The 22,722-nt window shown below is 41.5% G+C and overlaps 1 protein-coding gene and 1 pseudogene across 2 annotated transcripts in view; one reads left to right on the top strand and one right to left on the bottom strand.

Annotated features, from left to right (window-relative positions):
* The first annotated feature begins 208 nt into the window (after nt 1-208).
* Nucleotides 209-22,722, top strand: part of SUZ12 (SUZ12 polycomb repressive complex 2 subunit) — a 41,216-nt gene continuing 18,702 nt past the window's right edge. The window contains exons 1-8 of the mRNA XM_084750420.1: nt 209-755; nt 3,166-3,212; nt 3,294-3,358; nt 7,056-7,124; nt 9,676-9,725; nt 13,712-13,797; nt 18,208-18,439; nt 20,626-20,719. Of these exons, the coding sequence (XP_084606546.1) occupies nt 461-755; nt 3,166-3,212; nt 3,294-3,358; nt 7,056-7,124; nt 9,676-9,725; nt 13,712-13,797; nt 18,208-18,439; nt 20,626-20,719 (938 nt within the window). The 5' untranslated portion in view covers nt 209-460. The remainder of the gene's footprint in view (nt 756-3,165; nt 3,213-3,293; nt 3,359-7,055; nt 7,125-9,675; nt 9,726-13,711; nt 13,798-18,207; nt 18,440-20,625; nt 20,720-22,722) is intronic.
* Nucleotides 9,735-13,664, bottom strand: LOC311579684 (large ribosomal subunit protein eL36-like; annotated as a pseudogene). Its single transcript has one exon. The product of its transcript is annotated as a large ribosomal subunit protein eL36-like (transcript).

Below are 22,722 nucleotides of genomic sequence, written 5' to 3' on the forward strand. Positions count from 1 at the left end.
GGAAGGCCGCTCCGACCCCTAATTTTCCCGCGAATTCAGTTCAAAGAGGCGGCCGGGCCCGCGATCGGCAGCGCGCACGGGCCAACCAAGCCGCGCCTCCGCGAGAAGCGCCTCCGCGTGACTGACGGGGGACTCCGCGGACCAACCGGCTGGGCGGCCGGGCGGCGCGCGCTCCCGCCAGCCAATCAGAGCGCCGGGCGGGGAAGTGGGCGGAGCGAGGCCAGGGTAGGGTGAGCGGCCTCCGAAGCGGAGAGGGGGCTCGGAGGAGACACTTTTTTTTTTTCTCTCCTCCCTCCTTCCCTCCTCTCCTCCTCCCTTCCCTTCCCCTCTCCTCCCCTCTCTCCTCCTTCCCCCCTCGGTCCGCCGGAGCCTGCTGGGGCGAGCGGTTGGTGTCGGCAGGCGCTCCACTCTCCGGGGCCGCCCGGCGGGTAGCTGGCGGGGGGAGGAGGCAGGAACCGCGATGGCGCCTCAGAAGCACGGCGGTGGGGGAGGGGGCGGCTCGGGGCCCAGCGCGGGGTCCGGGGGAGGCGGCTTCGGGGGTTCGGCGGCGGCGGTGGCGGCGGCGACGGCTTCGGGCGGCAAATCCGGCGGCGGGGGTTGTGGAGGCGGCGGCGGCAGTGGCGGCGGTTACTCGGCCTCCTCCTCCTCCGCGGCGGCGGCGGCGGCGGCTGCGGGGGCCGCGGTGTTACCGGTGAAGAAGCCGAAAATGGAGCACGTCCAGGCTGACCACGAGCTTTTCCTTCAGGCCTTTGAGAGTGAGTGTGAGAGGCTTCGAGGGCTGGAATGCCTCCCCCTCCCCTCCCCGGTTGAGCGTTCGGGGTTCGGGGCGCTCCGCTGGGTTCTCCGGGAGTCCGCTTGGTTTGGGAGTTGAGAAGGGTTGAGAAATCGAGGGCGAGCGTCCCGGGGCCCCCACGGTCAGAGCAGCCTTTTTTTTTTTTTTTTTAAAAGGTGATGGTTAGATTCCGAGACGAGCTCACGCTTTCCTTGATGCCCTCCCTACTCTTCAAGTACCGGGGTTCCCAGTTGTAGGTTTCGGGGTGGGGGGGACAAGGTGCATCCTGTGCGGAGCTGAGTGTAGTGTAGTAAAGCTGAGGAAATTGTCATTGGTCCGAAACGCCTTCGCACCCTCATGGGCTGCGAGTTAGCACGCACCATTTGAAGTCCTTCAGACCTGTCCGCCCATTTTATGGACACGCAGACTGAGACCGGAGTGGGCGAGCGTCCGCTCCGCGGGCAGCCTCCGAGCTGTGTCAGTCTTCTAGAATATTTTTCTTAAGTTTCTGTTAGAAGAACGTGTGTCGCGGGAGAAACTATGGCTTAGTTGGAAAGGGGAGTAGTGTCTGGTAACAAACAATAGAATTTATAAACAACATTATGACTATAAATAAAACTGGCTTAATGGATTTTATATCCCGATTGTCGTGCTCCGCTTTTGTGTAGATACTGTAATTTGGCAGCCTCGCAGCTAAGCATTTTAGGGCAACTTGAATAAACTCAGCTTTACCGTCGAATATCTTTATTTACAGTATTGCCGTGGCATATGTTACGGGCATGGTATCAGCTGTGCTTGGAAAGACGTTTTACATTGTTTTAATACTCTTCATTCTCATTAGTGCTTCATGAAATTCTGATTGGAATATAACACAAATAATTCTGATTTTTAAATATTGAAACAGACATTGAACCTGCTTCAGATATCGTTATCCTTTTGCTTAATAAATATACTTGTATAAAAATCTGAAAAGCTTTTAAGTGGAAGTGACTGAAGGACAGTAATAAGAATAAACACTCCTGTTTGTACCTCTTTTGAAATATCTCATCTCCTTTTACTTTAATTTGAAACTAAAAAACTAAACTGAAGATTAAGTGGAAATTTAAAACTTTGTGAATGTTATGAGAAAACAGATCCTCTAGGAAGGTTTTTAACTCCTAGACATCAGATGAGTCCACCTGCGAGAAAGCAGTTACCATAAGAGATGAGTCCACCTGCGAGAGAGCAGTTACCATCAAGAGTTAGATGAATCTACCTGCGAGAAAGCAGCTACCATTAAGAGATTTCCCCCCCTAATAATGATTTCAGTTTCTGGACTTTTAAGTTTAGTGTAGGTTTTAGTAATAAGATTACTACTCCTTTAATGTGATTCTGGTAGTTAAAAATCCTGGAATGGGCAGGTATGTAGACTATATTTTCAACTTTATCCTAAATCCTTTATAAAAGTTAAAATTCTAAGCATTAAAAACGATTGTTTTTCAAGCCTATCAGTTATGAATTTATAGAGACTTTTGTGCTGATCTTGGTCATACATTTATCAGAATGTTTGGAAACAGTTTTCTTTTTCTTTTTTGTGGGATTAAAGGTGTGCATCACTACGCCTGGCTGGAAAGTTTTCTTATTTTGGCTAGTTACTGAAGGTTTGCTTGGTTGGTTTTTTGAGGGGTGGGCAGGCACTTTCAAGACAGGGTTTCTCTGTGTAGCCTTTGCTGCCCTAACTCACTTTGTAGAACAGGCTGACCAGAGCACTGTGATTACAGTTGTGTGCCACTGCGCCTGGCTACTACAAGGTTTTTGTTTTTTGTTTTTCAAAACACGGTTTCTCTGTCAGCCTTGGCTGTCCTGGACTCCCTCTGTAGACTAGGCTGGCCTCAAACTCGCAGTGATCCACCTGCCTCTGCCTCCTGGGTACTGGGATTAAAGGTGGGCGCCACCACCCCAGCTCTTGTTTTTGTTTTTAATGGCCAATTCAAATGAAACTTTCATCTTATTTGGCATTAGTAAGTGTGGAATAAATCTACCTCAGGGTACTTGAACTGCTCTTTGCTTCTGCATAGTAGTGGTGGCTCCCTTACGGTTTACATCCAGGGAGAGAGGGTGAGGTGAGGAAGAGGATTTTGTGAATATGTAACATAGACTGAATGACCTTTAGTGCCTACTGATTTTCTGGATATATTTCCATAATCGAGATTGTTTTATATTGGGTAGGGTGTGAGTTGGCAAGGACTGGGTTGATAGTTTACTCATGAGTTCATTTAAAAGTATATTTAGAGGGAGAGAGGAATGGGAGGATACACGGAATGGGGTAACAATTGAGATGTTATAAATAAATGAATATATAGTTTTTAAAAGTACATTTAGATAATGTTTGAATTTTGTTTTCTGTTACCTAGAACCAACACAGATCTATAGATTTCTTCGAACTCGAAATCTTATAGCAGTAAGTAGTCAATGAAATTCACCAATATTATTTCACTCTTATAATTTCATCTGTAATTTTAATATTTTTACTTTTTTATAGCCAATATTTTTGCACAGAACTCTCACTTACATGTCTCATCGAAACTCCAGAACAAACATCAAAAGGTACATTTTATGAATCTTATTTCAAGCTGGTCGAAGTATTAGAAAAATTTGTCTAGAGTGGGTGAAAGCATCTCAAGAGAAAGTCTTAGGTTTTTTAAAGTTGTAATTAAGCCGGGTGTGGTGGCACATGCCTTTAATCCCAGCACTTGGGAGGCAGAGGCAGGTGGATCGATATGAGTTTGAGGCCAGCCTGGTCTACAAAGTTAGTCCAGGACAGCCAAGGCTACACAGAGAAACCCTGTCTCATTAAAAACAAACAAACAAAAAAAACCAAATAAAGTTCTAACTAAATATTATGAAAATTCCAAAAGCAGCTAGTTGAATTTTTTTTATAAAGTATCATTTTTCTAATACTAGTTTTTTTCTCTTAAAATTAAGTGATTTTTACATGTATATTTGTTTTGTTTTTGTTTTTCGAGACAGTTTCTCTGTGTACTCCTGGCTGTCCTGGAACTCACTTTGTAGACCAGGCTGGCCTCAAACTCACAGTGATCCACCTGCCTCTGCTTCCTGAGGGCTGGGATTAAAGGCGTGCACCACCACTGCCTGGTTTCAGTATTTCAAAATGCACCTTATCCTTACCACTGCTGTTTGTTTCTCTGTGTAGCCCTGGTTGTCCTGGTTGCTTGCGCTGTAGACCAGGCCTCAAACTCACAGAGATCTAACTGCCTCTGCCTCCCAAGTGCTGGGATTAAAGGCAAGGGGAGCACATGCCTGGTGGCCATCTGATCTTAAAGCAGGACCTGAAGGTGTTCTACAGAATGTTTTTACTGAATGAGTGTTTCTTATATGATGTTTAGTACTTAATCAAAGGTAATAACAGAAGACAAGTTTCTTGATTTATGTGCAAGATTTACTTAGCATATCAAAATGAACAACTTTCATTTGAAAAAAAAGAGGCCTTCCACTAAACTTTTTATATCCATATAGTCTTATGCTTGTCCACCGAATCTTGTTGGGTGGACTTCAAAGACCTGATAACTCACTACATAACTTAGGCCCCAAACTGTGACTGTTCTGCCTCAGCCTTCCCCCCAGTACTGGGATTATAGGTGGGAGCTAATGTACCTGTTTACTTTAATAGTCTTGACTTAGTACAACCACTGAGCTGTTTCAATACATTTTGAAACTAAACTGCTTAGGAGAATCTTTGTTGTTATATAGGAGTCACATTTCTAGGGTTAAGACAGTTTTGTAAATACATCATAGTTTACTGTGAAGATTTGAAGTGAAGACTCTTTGGCAGTTGGAAGCTGGGAGAAAGAAATTAATTGATTTAATAGGTAAAAGCTGTTAAGTACTCAAATAACTAGGAAGTAGATGACAAAGTATACAACAGAATTAGATTGTCTTTTTGTCTGTCTACTGCATTATTTGATCTGTGCCAAGGTTCACCAAACTTTCTGTTAAAGGAATAGTAAACAGCTTAGAATATTGTGGCCAGAAGACAAAAATCAAGAACATTGTCTATAAATGTTTTATTAACAAAATTAAACGTACAAGGGCACAAAGTACACTACTTCGTAATATAAGCCTACTAGAGAGATAGAGAATCCTTCTTGCTTTGGGGGGAGTCGAGAACAGCTAATGAGGATTCACTGTTTCCGTCCCTGTCATCAGATCAGCTGTTCACCTTTATCTTCAAAGGCAGTTCTTGGCTTGTGGGTTATACAAACACAGTAAGCCAGATTTGACTTGAGGTCTGTAGTTTACTCATGATTCACTCTGAATTTAATTTAATAAAGTTTTTTTAACATAATTATTCTAAGATATGACATTTTAAAAATGATAAATTTAGCCAGGGGTGGTGGCGCACGCCTTTAATCCCAGCACTTGGGAGGCAGAAGCAGGCGGATTGCTGTGAGTTCGAGGCCAGCCTGGTGTACAAAGCGAGTCTAGGACAGCCAGGGCTACACAGAGAAACCCTGTTTATGATATAGTAAGATTAAAGAACAAGAACACTTTTAATGGTTTTGTTTTGTTTTTGGACAGGGTTTTTTGGTGCAGCCTTGGCTATCTGTCCTGGAACTCACGCTGTAGACCAGGCTGGCCTAGAACTCATAGAGATCACCTGCCTTTGCTTCCTGAGTGCTGGGGTGCACCTCCACTGCTTTCAGCCTAAGGAAGATCTTTATTGAATTTTATTTGTTCTAAGTTATTCGGAACCCTCCCAGTCCACTCATCCCTCAAACTTCCTGTAATTTTAATCATTCTACTTTTTGGTGACTTTATGGTTACTATTTATTTGTTAATCTCAGCTGTGGTATGGTGTTGCTTTTCTTGGGCTGGAGAGATGGTTCAGAGGTTAAGAGCACTGTCTGTCCTAACAAAGTTCCCGAGTTCAATTCCCAGCAACCACATGGTGGCTTACCAGCCATCTATAATGAGATGAGGTGCCCTCTTCTGGAATGTAAGTGTCCGTGCAGGCACAACACTGTAGAAATAATAAATATATCTTAAAAAAAAAAAAAGAGAAAGAAACTCAACATTGGAAGAAATGCTTGAGTTTTTGAGTCTTGGGATTGTAGAGTCTTGGTTAAGAGCACTGACATCTCTTCCAGAGGACATGGGTTCTATTCCCAGCATTTACATGGTTGTTCACCCCTGTCAGTGACTTCAGTTGCCGGGCTTCCGACATATGTATATTTTAAAAAGTTTTTGAGTCTTACCTATCTTTGTTTTTTGAGAAAGGGTCTCTCTGTCTAGCCTTGGCTGTCCTAGACTCACTTTGTAGACCATGCTGGCCTTGAACTCACAATAATCCAAGCTTCTGTCTCCCAAGTGCTGGGATTAAATGCGTGCGCCACCACGCCTGGTTGAGCAGTCAGTGCTCTTGATCTTTGAGCCATCTCTGGCCCTATGAAATAATGTTTTACTCCATAGCCTAAGATAAACTTGGATTGAGGACAATTTGCTTACCTTAGCTGTTCCTATGCTGGGATTACAGGATGAGCCATCACAACTGACTATAAAATAACAGATAATCATAAAACATTCTCAGAAGTTACTGCCATATTTTCAGTTAAATGATATTTTATACCAAAAAGGTTAAAATACAAACACCTTTAAAAGCCAAGCCAATAAACCATAATAATAAAGTGAGGACACATACTAATCAATCGTAAAATTATGTAATGATCTTTAACTTGACAATTTGATTTTTCTTTTTAAAGATTTATTACCTATACAGTGCTCTGCCTGCCTATACACCTGCAGGCCAGAAGAGGCCATCATATTACATTATACATGGTTGTGAGCAACCATGTGGCTGCTGGGAATTGAGCTCAGGACCCCTGGAAGAGCAGTTAATGCTCTTTTGTTTTTTGTTTTTCAAGACAGGGTCTCTCTGTGCAGCCTTGGCTGTCCTTGACTCGCTTTGTAGACCACACTGGCCTGGAACGCACAGCGATCTGCCTGCCTCTGCCTCCCAAATGCTGGGATTAAAGGTGTGTGCCACCACATCTGGCTGGAGAATTAGTCTTGACTGGGAGACAATTATAGGTTTCATGAAAAATAACATTTACAATTGAGCTTGAAGGCGTGTTTGCTTTATTATAACATTTTGTTTCAATAGTGTGTATTGTTATGGCTAGCCATCTAATTTATCTTCAAATAATCAAAATCAAATTTCTACTTTGATATTACAGTATAAATTTGTGGTTTTCCCATTTGATTATTTTGTTTATGTTTCTTCCAGGAAAACATTTAAAGTTGATGATATATTATCAAAAGTAGAGAAAATGAAAGGAGAGCAAGAATCTCATAGGTAAGATACTGTTATTGTACATCAAGTAATATACTTGAGGAAAGAGGGACTTTTTTTGATTTTTTCCAGACAAGGTCTCCCTGTGTAGCCTTGGCTGTCTGGACTCCCCTGGCTGGTCTGGTGTTTTGAGGCAGAGTTTCTCTGTGTAGCCGTGACTGTCTTGGACTTGTTGTGTAGGCTAGGCTGACCTCAAACTCACATTGATCCCCTGCCTCTTGAGTGCTGGGATTAAAGGCGTGCGCCCCCATGCCTGGCTCAGAATTCAATTCTGTAGCATCTCTGACAGATTTCTCAAGATTGTTTGACCATCTTTAATGTTGGAAACTTTTTCTAGGATATATGCCATCATTGTTTATCTCTTACCAATTTCTGGCATTTTAAAATCAAATTCTTTCACATACACACCCTGTCTCAAAAAAAAAAAGTATGTAGAACAAAGTAAGTATACTAGATAAGACTGGAATTTATGGTATACTTTGTTCTAGATTTTTTTTTTTTTTTTTTTTTTTTTTTTGAGACAGGGTCTCTCTGTTCCCCTTGGCTGTCCTAGTCTCACTTTATAGACCAGGGTGGCCTCGAACTCACAGCGATCCACCTGCCTCTGCTTCCCGAGTGCTGGGACTAAATGTGTGCGCCACCACACCCGGCCTACATGTTTTTATAGTATCATATTTCTTCTATGGCAGTGGTGCTCAATCTTTGTAAAGCAATCCTTTAATACACTTCCTCATGCTGTGGTGATGGCAACTGTGCTGATATTTGTGTTACTACTTCATAACTGTAATTTTGCTTTTTTTTTTTTTTTTTTTTTTTTTTTTTTTTGGCTTTTCGAGGCAGGGTCTCTCTGTGTAGCCTTGACTGTCCTGGACTCACTTTGTAGACCAGGCTGACCTTGAACTCACAGCAATCCGCCTGCCTCTGCATCCCGAGTGCTGGGATTAAAGGCGTGCGCCACCACGCCTGGCCTTTTAATTTTGCTGTTCTTAAAAATTGTAAACATCTGTGCTTTCCTATGGTCTTAGTGATGCCTGCGAAAGGGTCCTTTGGCTCCCAAAGGAGATGCAACCTACAGGTTGAGAACCATTGCTCTAAGCAAATTTTTAAATTACTTTTATTTATTCATTTATTTTAAGCAAATATTTTTAAATATGGGAAAGGGATCCTCCTTTTCTTTTTCCTTATTTCTGTGTAACAGCTCTAGCTGTCCTGGAACTTGTGCTGTAAACTAAGCTGGCCTCTCACAGTGATCTGCCTGCCTCTGCCTCCCAAGTGCTGGGATTAAAGACATGTGCCACCATGGCCGGCTTTATTCTCACATTGTTTTGTTTTGTTTTTTTAAAGATGTTTATACACACACACACACACACACGCGCGCGCGCGCGTGCAAGCCTGCACACCTGCAAGCCAGTAGAGGGCACCAGATCACATAGATGGTTGTGAGCCGCCATGTAGTTGCTGGGAATTGAACTCAGGACCTCTGGAGCCTGCACCCTGGCATCCCACTCTTACTGTCTTTCTGTTAGCTATTTTTTTCAGATTAAAAGTTACCAGTAGTTCATGTTTCCTTTTTTTTCCTTCTTGTTGTTTTGCTCTTTTTTTTCTTTTCTTTTTTTTTCTTTTTCCTTTTTCGAGACAGGATCTCTCTGTGTAGCCTTGGCTGTTCTAGACCCACTTTGTAGACCAGCAGGCCTCGAACTCACAGCAATCCACCTGCCTGTGCCTCCTGAGTGTAAGCTTCCTCATTTTTGTATTTTTGTATTTTTTTTTTTTTAAGACAGGGTTTCTCTGTGTAGCCTTGGCTGTCCTGGACTCGCTTTGTAGACCAGGGTGGCCTCAAACTCACAGCGATCCGCCTGCCTCTGCCTCTTCCTCCCGAGTGCTGGGATTAAAGGCATGTGACACCACGCCCGGCTTTCCTTCCTTATTATAGAGCTTCTATCTTTTAACATGAAAATGCATGTTAAAATAGTAAATTAAACCAGGAATGGTAGGGCACGCCTTTGTTCCCAGCACTGAGGAGGCAGAAGCAGGTGGATCTCTGAGTTTGGGGCCAGACTGGTCTGCATAGAGATTTCCAGTATAACCAAGGCTACACAGAGAAATCCTGTCTCAATAAAAATAAAATATAGAAATTAAACATCTTTAGTAGTTTATGATTGTGTATTTAATTGTCAAATAAGGTAATAGGTTCCATGTTATCTGTTAGGAAACATGAATTTACATTGCTTTAATATATTTAAAGGGCTGGGGAAGTAGCTCAGAGGTGGAACGCTTGCCTAATATGGTACATCCTAGCAGCATGGGAAAATACCAGATATTCTAGGTTGGTCTAGCTTTCGTTGTCAACTTTTCCCTTGTAATGTGGAATGATAGGAAATAGGCACACTATTTTGATTGTTACACTTAAGAAGAGAGAACTTTGGGCTCTGAGTTTTAGTAGTTTAGAGAGAAATCAATCATTTTAAAATGACCTTTCTTTGTTCTCGGTATTTTAAGGTCTGTACTGTGTTTATTACAGGGTGATAAAGTAACAACTTTTTGCTTTATTTAGCTTGTCTGCTCATTTGCAACTTACATTTACCGGCTTCTTCCATAAAAATGGTACGTATTAAGACAGAAAGGATGTTAATCCTGGGTTTTTTTGTGTTTGTTTTAAATTGTTTTTTGTTTTGTTTTGTTTGCCAGGTTTTTTTTTGGTTTTTCGAGACAGGGTCTCTCTGTGTAGCCTTGGCTGTCCTGGACTCACTTTGTAGACCAGGCTGGCCTCGAACTCACAGAGATCCGCCTGCCTCTGCCTCCCGAGTGCTGGGATTAAAGGCGTGCGCCACCATGCCCGGCTGTTTGCCAGTTTTCATTTGTTGTAAGTTCCTTCTTTATCTTGTTTGTGTATATTGGATATTAAACCCAGCGTCCCTCTAAAAGCAACTGTGTTACCACTGAGCTACACCCATTGCCCTCTGATGCTTTTCCAATTTAAGTTTAAAAATATAATCCTGAAAATTTTAAATACCTCCTCTAAGTTCAAGAGGCCAAGGATTTTGTTGTTGTTGTTTGGTTTTTTCAGAGTCTCTCTGTGTTAGTCTTGGCTGTCCTCGACTTGCTTTTCTAGACCAGGCTGGCCTCTGCCTTCTGAGTACTGGGATAAAGGCATGCGCTCCATTCATGACTGAGGCCAAGGATTTTGCTATGAACTATTTTCCATGTTTCAATTTGTTGAGTTGGTGCTCCATTCCTTCATCAGTGTTGCTTTGGCTTTGTGTTTTGTGTTTTGTGTGTATGTGTGTGTGTGTGTGTGTGTGTAACAGTCCTGGCTGACCTGGAGAGAGAGAGAGAGAGTGAGTGTGTGTGTGTGTGTGAGTGTGTGTGTGTGTGTGTAACAGTCCTGGCTGACCTGGACACTATTGTAGACAAGGCTGGCTTCAAACTCACAGAAATCCAGCTGCCTCTGCCTACTGAATGCTGGGATTAAAGGCGCATATAACCAAACCCAGCTTGTTTTGATATTTTCTTTTTCTTCTTCTTCTTTTTTTTTTTCTTTCGTTTTTGAGACAGGGTTTCTATGTGTAGCCGTGGCTGCTCTGGACTTGCTTTGTAGATCAGAATGGCATTGAACTCACAGCAATCCGCCTGCCTCTGCCTCCCGAGTGCTGGGATTAAAGGCGTGGGCCACTGTGCTTGCTGTTTTGATGTTTTCAAATAGAGCAGTAAGTAGCTGAAATAGCCAGTATTACTAGTTTTATAGTCCCTGAATTTCAGTTAGTACCAAGATAATATATAGTATTTTATGATTGTTTTAGTGAAAGCTAAAGCATGTTGGAAAACTCAAGCATTTAAGAAAAATGGATGAGGGCCAGGCAGGTAGGAGGCAGAGGCAGGTGGCTCTCAGTTAAAAACCAGTTCTGGTCTACATAGTGAATTCTGCGTCAGCCATGGATACATAGTAAGACATTGACTCAAAAAAAAGGGGATCCAAATGGTGAATAGAGAAGCATTGAGATGGATTAGCAGAGGAACAGGTGACCAGCCCTGATGGCCTGCGTTTGATCTCCAGAACCCACACGGTTGAGGAGAGAACAGACTCCACAGTTGTCCTCTACCTCTGTAGTCACACACGCCTATGAGCAAACACACACATTCAGAATAAATAATAGATAAATGTAAAAAGAACAGATAGAGCCTGTTGGCTTGTCCGTTTTAAGATTATGTGTCTTATGCAGTGGAATAAAGTATTTTATCAGAAAAAAGCTAAGCTTTCCTTGAATTGTTCAGTAAAAAACAAAGTGTAAGGGGCAGAGGAGTAGAGAATAGTGGTGTGATTGCTTAGCATAACCTACATTCTCTCTACAGCCCTGCAACAACAGATGCATAGGATGATAAAGAAAACAGTTGTTTTTATATTAGAAACTAAATATCTGAGCTGGGCGTGGTGGCTTACACCTTTAATCCCAGCACTTGGGGAGGCAGAGGTAGGCTAATTGATGTGAGTTTGAAGACAGCCTGGTTTACAAGCCAAAAACAACGTTTTTTCCTTGCCAAATGTCCAAAGCTTTGGTCCCAGCACTTGTGAGAAAGGTTTTTGGCTTTCTTAAGAAAGTATTAGGCTAGCTAGAAAGACATAAGACACTGTCTCAAAGTAAAATCAATGGAAGTTTGAGGGAATTAAGAACATTTTCTGAGGTGCACGTGATGGTGCATGCCTTTAATCCCAGCACTCGGGAGGCAGAGGCAGGTGGATTGAGGCCAACTTAGTCTACAAAGTCAGTCCAGGACAGCTAAGGCTACACAGAAAAACCCTGTCTTGAAACCCACCCTCCACCCCACCCCACCCTGCCAAAAAAATAAAGAAGCCAGAATACAAAACTAGCATCAGGCTGGAGAGATGGCTCAGCAATTAAGAGCACTAACTGTTCTTCCAGAGGTCCTGGGTTTAATTCCTGGCAACCACATGGTGGTTCACAACCATCTATAATGTGATCTGTGCCCTTTACTGGCCTGCAGGTGTACATGCAGATGGAGCGCTCATACAATAAATAGATAAATCTTTTTGGTTTTTTTGAGACAGGGTTTCTCTGTGTAGCCTTGATGGTCCTGGACTCACTTTGTAGACGAGGTTGGCCTCGAACTCACAGCAATCCGCCTGTCTCTGCCTCTAGAATTCTGGGATTAAAGGCGTGCACCACTACGCCCGGCCCTAAATAGATAAATCTTAAAAAAGAAAGAAGAAAAGAAAAATAACATCAAGGTTTCAAACATTGTTACATGTAGTGGCACATGCCTGTGTATGTAAGTCGAGCACCTGGAAGGCCTGTGCCTGAGGACCAGAAGCTTTGCAAGTTCCAGGACAACCTGTTTTACACAGACCTGTTTAAAACAAACAAAATGCCTAAAATAGTAATTACTAATGCTAGTTCTGAGAATAAATTCATATACATTGTTAGGGCTCCATTCTCATGGTAAGCATTGTCTGCATGATATTTTTGTTTTGGACATTATTTTTGCCATCTTAAAGTATTTTTATTGGATTATAATTTTCAAATAGACTGATTTCAGCCATTTTTCTCAATATACCGAGCGTTAACAAATGAAGTGGATTTGTTTTGTTTTAGTGCTTTTTGGTTTTTGGGTTTTTTTTTGGTTTGTTGTTTTGCTCACAAACGTTTATTGAGGGAGGGGGCGTCAGTCCTTGGCTGCTGCCTTCCTCATGGCTGCCTGCACATTACTAAGCTCCTCTCGCTTCCTCTTGGCCCGGATGTGCGTGCCCACCCTCTTCTTGATGAACTTGAGCGCACACTTGTCCTTGGAAACCTTGAGCAGCTCATGTCCCCCCCCCCACGAACTTGGTGTGCTTGGTGAGGCGTCCGCGGTGCAGGCTATGCCTCCGCTTGCTGACATTCTTTGTCACCTTGTGGCTCTTGTTGAGGCCCATGGCCATGGGGTAGTAGTGCAGGGCCATGGCTGCTGCCTTAGTGCTTTTTGTTACTGGCTTTGTTTTTATTGGGTGCTAGATACCTAACCCAGAACCTTAAGCATGCTAAGGAAACAGTCTACCCCTGAGCAACACCCACGGCTCAAGATTGTATTTATGTAGGAAAGAAGAAAAAAGTTGAAAGTTGTTTTCAGCATATATAGGTATCGTAATGATGTAGTAATAGTTACATATATTACTGAAGATAACTGTTTTATCTAGTTAGGTATGAACTATTAATAGAGTAGTATTCTGGAGTCTTGGCTTGCAAAGGTTTTGTTACTTAAATAGAAAGACTCTGAACCTCAAAACAACAATTTCTAAGTTTTGTAAGCCAAATCATCCCCAAGTAATAAATAGTAGCTAAAGTTTTCCTATTGCCATTTAGATAAATTCTTTTCTTTTTGCTTTCCTCCTTTAATTTTTTGACAGGTGTGGGAGTTTGCAGACAGGTTTTCTCTATCCTTGGCTGTCCTTGAACTCACAGATCTGCCTGCCTCTGCTTCCCTAGTGTTGGTATTACAGGCCTGTACTACTGTGCCCAATTAGGAAAAATTTTTTATTTTTGGTGTTGTTATGGATATATTTTTAGAAAGATTAAGACATTGGTTTTTCTATTTAGATAAGCCATCACAAAACTCAGAAAATGAACAAAATTCTGTTACTCTGGAAGTCCTGCTTGTGAAAGTGTGCCACAAAAAAAGAAAGGTAATGTATAAACTACTAATAGATGAAGTAGAATAAACTTTAATTGAACATATTTGTGCATATCTACTATATTTTTGAGCCTCATAAAGGGGAATTATGTTAGTGCTTGGCATGGTGACATATACCTTTAGTCCCAGCAAGTGTGGGAGGCAGAGGCAAACCAGTTCTATGTATTGAGTTCCAGGCCTGCCAGAGCCACATAGTGAGACCATGTCTCAGGGGCTGGGAGAGAACTGCAATGGTGGACCCTTGGTCAGTCACAGGGAGAAGCTGTGGTCGTAGGACAGACGCTGATGCTCCTACCGTTTAGTCTCACAGGTTCTTGCTTAGCTACTAGTATGGATGTAGTCTTTATAGTTCTTAAACAAGAGCTAAGAGAGTTTCCCTCCAATTTTGGGAATTAGCCAAATTAAGCAAATGCTTTAATGTCTGAACCATCTTTCCAGTTCTAAAAGATTGCCTTTAAAAAAAAAAAAAAGATTTATTTATTTATTATCATGTATACAGTGTTTTGCTTGCATGTATACCTGCACACCAGAAGAGGGCATGAGATCTCACCATAGATGGTTGTGAGTCACCATGTGATTGCTGGGAATTGAACCCAGGGTCTCTGGAAGAACAGTCAGCGCTCTCAACCTCTGAGCCATCTCTTCAGCCCCAGATTGCTTTTTTAAAATAGCACAATGAGAGAACATTTTTTACTGTTAGCATTATTAGCCATTAAATTTACTAATGCATTGCTTCAGGTTTTTTTTTTGTTTTTTTTTTGTTTTTTTTTTTTTTGAGACAGGGTTTCTCTGTATAAGGCTTGGCTGTCCTGGACTCACTTTGTAGACCAGGCTGGCCTCGAACTCACAGCGATCCGCCTGCCTCTGCCTCCCGAGTGCTGGGATTAAAGGCGTGCGCCACCACCGCCCGGCTTTTTTTTTTTTTTTAAACATATTTATTTATTTTTATGTATATGAGTGCTCTATCTGCATAGATAGCCTCATGCCAGAAGGCGGCATTAGATCACATTACAGATGGTTGTGAGCCACCATGTGGTTGCTGGGAATTGAACTCAGGACCTCTGGAAGAGCAGCCAGTGCTATTAACCACTGAGCCATCTCTCCAGCCCCTACTTCAGGTTTTATTTAGAAGATGAAATCATTTCATCATAGAAACAGCTGTCATAGTGGCTAAGTTTCCTGAGTAACACACCAAAACCAACAGGTTGTAGACTTAAGTCCTTGAATCTCAGTCAGGGTCTGTCAGTCTGTCTGTCTGTCTGTCTCTTTCTCTCTTGTTTTGTTTTGTTTCTTGGTTTTTTGAGACAGGGTCTCTGTGTATGTTTCCTTGGCTGTCCTGGACTCACTTTGTCGACCAGGCTGGCCTCGAACTCACAGTGATCCACCTGCCTCTGCCTCCTGAGTGCTGGGATGAAAGGTGTGCACCACCACACCCGGATGTCTCTCAAGTTTTTTTGAGACGGGGTTTCTTTTGTAGTTAGTCCTGGCTGTCTTGGACTGGCTTTGTAGACCAGGCTTGCCTGGAACTAAGAGAGGCCTGCCTCTTGCCTCCTGAGTGCTGGCATTAAAGGTGTGCGCCACCACGCACAACTTGAGACTCTTTTATTAAAGCAACAGAATTAATAATGGCTCTGAAGAGACTAAGTATTTCTTTCCAAAGAGGATAAAGATGAGGATTTATAACACATACATACATACATACAAACATACAAACAAACATATCCAGTAAGCACATGAGTGATTGAGGGTTTTTGTTGATTGCTATTAATATTTTTTAAAAGATTTATTATTATGTATATAGTGCTGCCTGCTTGTACACCTGCAGGCCAGATGACCGCACCAGATCTCATTATAGGTGAGTGTGACTACCATGTAGTTGCTGGGAATTGAATTCAGGACCTCTGCTAGCAAGCAGCTAGTGCTCTTAACCACTAAGCTATCTCTCCAGCCCAGGTTTTAAAGTAACTTTGTTTTCTGTTTTTGTTGTTGTTTTGCTTTGTTTTTGAGACAGAGTTTCCCTGTATAGCCCTGGCAGTCCTGGAGTTCACTTTGTAGACCGGGCTAGCCTTGAACTCAGAGATCTACCTGCTTCTGCCTCCCAGTGCTTGGATTAAAGGCATGTGGCACCACCACCCGGCCCAGTTTTAAAGTAATGAGACTCGAAATAGGGAGCAGGCTGGTGGATAGGTGGCAGCTGTGTAATATAAAGTATATATAAAGTTTTGAAGTACCACTAGTTACTCCTACTTAACCCCCATAATATTTATGATAAGTGAAATTTTAAGATACATTATTTATGAGCAAAAAAATCTATAGTTATGAGTGTGTTTGAAGGGAAAAAACTAATTGTAAACATCTTCAAAGGATATACACACCCAACTAATTTTTAAAAATTTTGTTTAATCATTTGTGAAATGTAAGGTTTAGGGTATGAGGAGGCTTTCCCCCCCCCCTTTTCCTTTTAAGGTTTTTCGAGACGAGATTTCCTCTGTGTAACAGTCTTGGCTGTCCTGGACTTGCTTTTTTGTAGACTAGGCTGCCTTCGAACTCACAGCGATCCTCCTGCCTCTGCCTCCTGAGTGCAGGATTAAAAGCATATGCCACCACACCTGAGTCTTGTTTTTGTTTTTTGAGCCAAGGATTCTCTGTGTAGCCTTGGCTGTCCTGGACTTACTTTCTAGACCAGGCTGGCCTCGAACTCACAGTAATCTGCCCTGCTTTTGCCTCACAAAATGCTTGGATTAAATGCGTGGGCCACTCTGGCTGGACAGTTTTCTTTTTAAATTAGTTTATTATGTATACAGTGGTCTGCCTCCATGTACACCTTCATGCCAGAAGAGGGTATTAGATCACATTATATTTATGCTTGTGAGCCGCCTGTTGATGGGAATTGAACTCAGGACCTCTGGAAGAGCAGCCAGTGCTCTTAATCTCTGAGCCACCTCTGCAGCCTGTTTTCTTTGGCTATGGAGGCACATACCTTTGTTCAGAACACAAGGACAATAGGTCAGGAGTATCACAGCTTTGAGGGCACTTCATGGACTGTTCTGTTTGAATTACTGCCAGGCATGGTTGCACAACCCTGTATACCCTACCACTCAAGGAGGCAGAGGCAGATAGATCTCTGAGTTTGAGGTCAGCATGATCTACAACATGAGTACAGGACAGCCAAGGCTATACAGAGAAACCCTATCTAGAAACAAACAAAAATAATAGTTGCCCTGTAAGATGTGTTTTTCTCAACTATACTCAAAGTGTAATTACTTAGGCAGTGACAGTGTTTTTTAACATGATTACTGACTTTTCTATCAAAGAACATAGAGAATCTATATGAATTTACTGTTTTGTAGTAGTGTTTATAGGTGTTTTTTTTCTTTCTGAAGGTCCCGTTTGTTATGTCAAAATAGGAAATTACGGGAAATGTTAGAGTTAGGGGAGTTTGGTATGTTATTCAGGCTTTCTATCTAATTTCTGTTTTCTTTCTCTTGTTTTTTTTTCCCCCTTGTTTTATTTTATTTATTTATTTTTTCAGGACAGCGTTTTTCTTTGTAGCCTTGCCTATCCTGGAACTCAACTGTGGAGACCAGGCTAGCCTTGAACGCACAGAGATTGGCCTGCCTCAGCTTCCTTTAGTGCTGAGATTGCAGGCATGTGCCAGGCTGAAGTTCTTTTTCTTTTTTATAAGAGTACTTGAAATTGAACCCAGGAACTCAAGCAAATTCTACCACTGATCTTTATTACCAGCCCCTTAATTGCTTCTTTCTTTTTTTTTTATTCCTACTTATTTTGTTAATATTTTAGGTTTTATCTTACTTATTTTGATTAAGATTCTTAAAATAGTTTGTGCTGCTCCAATTCAGTATACAGTGCAGGATCGATTGAAGTTTCTGATCCTGCACTTGTACCACCACGCCTGTTAACAGGATTGAGCACAGCACTCATGGCTTTGTGCATTACATGGGAAATTCTACCAGCTACACTGTATTTCTACTCTTGTGTTATTTACTCTCTAATTTTTTTTCCCTATTGCTCGTGGTTGAATCCAAAGCCTTGTATGTAGTAGGCAAGTGCTCTACTATTCTGTATGTGCTTCCCGGCTCCATATCTTTATTCCAGCTGATTTATTCCATGTTGGTAATATAAAACTTTGAAAAATTATCAGCTCAATACTGGATATACTGTATCATTGTTTTCATTATATTATAGTATTCATCAGTTGCTTAAAATTGGGAATGTAATTGTTAGTTTTAATTTTTGCTTCATAATTTTCAGCAGTACATTATTTTAACATGCCTTTTGGACTCATGGCTTATACCATGTTTCTATAGCTGTGATTTTAAGTTTTAAGTATGATTTATTATTGCATAACTATAAATATAATTCATGAATCTTTACTTTGCAGGATGTAAGTTGTCCAATAAGGCAAGTTCCTACTGGTAAAAAGCAGGTGCCTTTGAATCCTGACCTCAATCAAACAAAACCAGGAAATTTCCCATCCCTGGCAGTTTCCAGTAATGAATTTGAACCTAGTAACAGCCATATGGTGAAGTCTTACTCATTACTGTTTAGAGTAACTCGTCCAGGAAGAAGAGAATTTAATGGAATGATTAATGGAGAAACCAATGAAAATATTGGTAATTTTATTTCTGTAATAATTTCACTATATTTTATTATTGGAGATTAAAGTGCTCAGTAAAAATACATGAATTAGTATTTGTTCATCTCAGAATTGTGTTTAAGGTTTGTTTTTGTTTGGTTGGTTTTGTTTCTTTGTTTGGTGGTTTTGTTTTTCTTCAAGACAGGGTTTCTCTTGTAGTCCTGGCTATCCGGCACTTGCTTTGTAGACCAGGCTGGGCTGGAACGCAGAGATCCTCCTGCCTCTGCTTCCCAAGAGCCGAGATTAAAGGTGCGCATCACCATGCCCGGCTTGTTTTTGTTTTAATTTATGTTTTTTTAAGCCTTGGCTTTCTGCTGGGATGGTAGTTTGTTCCTGTAATCCAGTGCTCAGAAGCCCAGGTCAGTAGAACATGAATTTGAAGCTAGCCTGGCCTACATGATGTAAGAAGACCCTTTCTCAAAGAAAAGAAAGAAAATAAGTAAAAACAACCCGTAAGACCATGCTCCTTTCCAAACAGTCTTTCCATACTGTTATTCTGTTGTTTCATTGTGCTGGAGATTGACCTAAGGCCTTCCTCATGCTGGGTGTCTGTTCACAACATTGGTTAAACATGACCCTTTTGCCTTCCTATCTATCTGCCTGTCTTCATTTCTTCCTTCCCCTCCTTACTTCCCAACCTGCCTTTCCCTTCTTATTGCTCTCTTTATCTTACTGTCTTACTTTGCTTTTTTGTTGTTGTTATTGTTGTTGGTTTTGGTTTTGGTTTCTCTTGGCTGTCCTGGACTCTCTGACTTTCTTACTTAATTCCGTTCTGATTTGATACATGATCTCACCATGGCTGGTCTCAAACTAGACTGATAGGATCCTTTTAGCTCAGCTTTCAAAGTGCTAGGACTACAGGTGCATGCCATTGTACTATCTTGAATGTGAGCAGTATAATATATATCACATAGCAATACCTGAATCCATTCCTTTATTCTTCCAGCAGACATGAATTCATCCTCAAGGTAATCATTCCATTGCTATATAGGTGCTGGCAACACAAAGATAATTAAACAAGCAAGGCTATTCTCAGGCTTACAACTTAATTTAGAAGAGAGATAAGAAATAAATAACTGCATTGAAATGAGCAGTTGTGTAGCCGGGCGTGGTGGCGCATGCCTTTAATCCCAGCACTCGGGAGGCAGAGGCGGGCGGATCACTGTGAGTTCGAGGCCAGCCTGGTCGACAAAGTGAGTCCAGGACAGCCAAGGCTACAGAGAGACCCTGTCTCGAAAAACAAAAACAAAACAAAAACAAAAACAAAACAAAAAAAAGAAATGAGCAGTTGTATAATAGAGGTGCATGTGAGGTGTTGGTTGAAAGTTTTTTACAAGGAGCTAGAGAGATGGCTCTGGTTACATGTTACTCATCTGGGCGTGGTGGCGACCACCTTTAATCCCAGCACTTGGTGGCAGAGGCAGGCAGATTGTTGTGAGTTTGAGGCCAGCCTGGTCTAAAACAGAAAGTCCAGGACAGCCAAGCCTAACAGACACTTTTGAAAAAAGACTTAGTACTCTTTGGTTCCTATCATCCTTATGACAGTTAATTGTTGTCTGTAATTCCAGTTCTAAAGGATCTTATGGGTGTTGTGGGTGGTCTGTGCACATGGTGTACAAAGATAAATGCAGGCGAAAACATTCATGCCTATAAAGTGGAAAACAAATCTCTTTAAAAGATAAATCCTTGGCCAGGCATGGAGACACATACCTGTAACCCTAGCACTCAGGAGATGGGAGCAGGGAGATGTTTGAGTTCTAGGCTAGCCTGGTGTACAGCCATGGTTATACACAGAGAAACACTGGAAAAACCAAAAGAAACGAAAACAAATAATCCAAAGTTGAAACAAGGTGTAAATATTAAGGTGTTATTGTAAAGCCAGACAGTGGCAGTACCTGCCTTTAATCCCAGCACTCAGGAGGCAGAGGCAGATTGATTTCTGAGTTTGAGGCCAGTCTGGTCTGGAGAGTGAGTTCCAGGGCCATACAGAGAAACCACATCTGGAAAATCAAGACAAAAATAATCCAGTAAAACAAAATTATGGTAATTTATACCTTTTTGGGATAAATGTAGCACATTTTACCTTACAACATTAAAAGGGACCTTGTTTTACAGATGACTTTTTTAAAGTAATTGTTTTTCAAAAAAATGTATTTAATTCAGATGTCAGTGAAGAACTTCCAGCCAGAAGAAAACGAAATCGTGAAGATGGGGAAAAGACATTTGTTGCACAAATGACAGTGTTTGACAAAAACAGGTAATATTGATGGGAAAATCAGTAGTGTGCTACAAATGCTTACGTTTTGAAGCAGTCATGGTGATATTGCTTGTGTTTGTTTTCTTCTAATGAATAGAAAAATAAATTTGCAAATACTGAATTTTTCTCTTTATCATATAGAGAGCAGTAAGCACAGATGACGAACTTGGAGTGGCTCAGTTAAAATTGTTTATTTGAGAAGTATTTTCTGAGTGTCTGCTCATTGACAAACACTTCTAAAAGAGTGGGGAGGCACAAAAGCCCTGTCTTCCTGCTGCTTAACCTTCATGGAGGCTAAACTAAACTCTAAACAAATCATTGTAAGTGCTGGGGGGAAATTAGGCAATAGTGGTTTAACCGAGGCCTGAATAAATTAGTCCTAGACAAATCTCGGGATAGTAACTAAAGCTAAGGAAGCCAGTTGAGGCCAGCCTGGTCTACAAAGCTAGCCCAGCGCTGCTATGCAGAGAAACCCTTTCTCTAAAAACAAAACAAAACAAACAGCGATGAGGTTTAGTGGTGGGTGAAATGGGCTGAGGTGTCTGTAGTGGGCTTCACAGATACTGACACGTGTTCAGTGCAGCTAGGAGCGTATTGTGTTTTCCTCTTTGTACCGTACATGTTAGTGTACATGTATCTTTTAGTTTCAAGATGGTTTTTTTGTGTGCTCCTGGCTGTGTTGGAGCTCTGTTTAGGACCAGGCTGGTCTAGAATTCAGAGATCTGCTTGTCTCTGCTGGGATTAAAGGTGTGCGCCCAGCTAATTTTTATTTTAAGTCATCTTTTGTTTTTCTTTGTTAATATATTCTTTTTATGAAATAGACTGCTGTTTTTGTTTTAGTGAAGAAAAATGCTAAGTAGGTGAATTCTTGAACTTTGAAAAATTCTAAATTAGTCGAGAAGACCAAAGAATAATACTTGTGGGGGCTGGAGAGATGGCTCAGAGGTTAAGAGCACTGGCTGCTCTTCCAGAGGTCCTGAGTTCAATTCCCAGCAACCACATGGTGGCTCACAACCATCTGTGAGATCTGGTATCGTCTGGCCTGCAGGTGTACATGAGGCAGAACACTGTATACATAATAAATAAACCTTAAAAAAAAAAAAGTAATACTTGTGCAATAGCCACACACCCGTTACCTTGACTTGTAGCATTTTACTTTGTTTGCTTATTGGTGTGTTTCATTTTAAGATTTATTTAGTATGTATACAGTGTTCTGCCTGCAGGCCAGAAGAGGGCACCAGATCTCATTCTAGATGGTTAGGAGCCACCATGTGTTATCTGGGAGTCGAATTCAGGACCTCTGGAAGAGCAGACAGTGCCATGTCTGAGCCATCTCTCCAGACCCCCTTTTTTCTTTTTCTTTTATGGATTATGAACTAGCAGATTATTTCTAGTGAGTTTGTTTTCATCTGCTCATGTTACTTACTTTACTGCTGAAATTAAATATCTTAAGTATGGCTATAAGGAGCCTTTTAAACCAGATTTCAGGATGTCCTTTTTTTTTTTTCTCTGTTTTCTTTATTCAAGCTTTAAAATATCCTTTTCCTAACTTTTCTGATTCTGAGATTGCCTATTCTTTGAGGAGTCTTGGTTTGCTTTTAGTAAAGAAATCATACTTTTAAAAAAAAAAGGTGTGTATATTTATTTTACATATTAGTGTTCTAGCTGCATGTATTACCTGAATGCCACAAGAGGGCATCAGATCACATTATAGATGATTGTGAGCCCCTGCATGGTTGCTGGGAATTGAATTCAGGTCCTCTAGAAGAGTAGACAGTGCTTGTAACTGCTAAGCCATCACTCCAGTCCCCAAGAAATCATACTCTTGGCTGTCCTGGAGTCGCTCTGTAGACCATGCTGACCTCAAACTCACAGCAGTCCACCTGCCATTGTCTCCTGAGTGCTGGAATTAAGTGTGTGCCACTATGCCTGGCCCAGAAATCATACTATTGAGCTGGGATTAAAGGTGTGTGCCATCACTGCCCGGCTTACATTTTTTCTTT

This window comes from Acomys minous (assembly GCF_964271855.1).
Source record: "Acomys minous genome assembly, chromosome: 12".
Lineage (NCBI taxonomy): Eukaryota > Metazoa > Chordata > Mammalia > Rodentia > Muridae > Acomys > Acomys minous.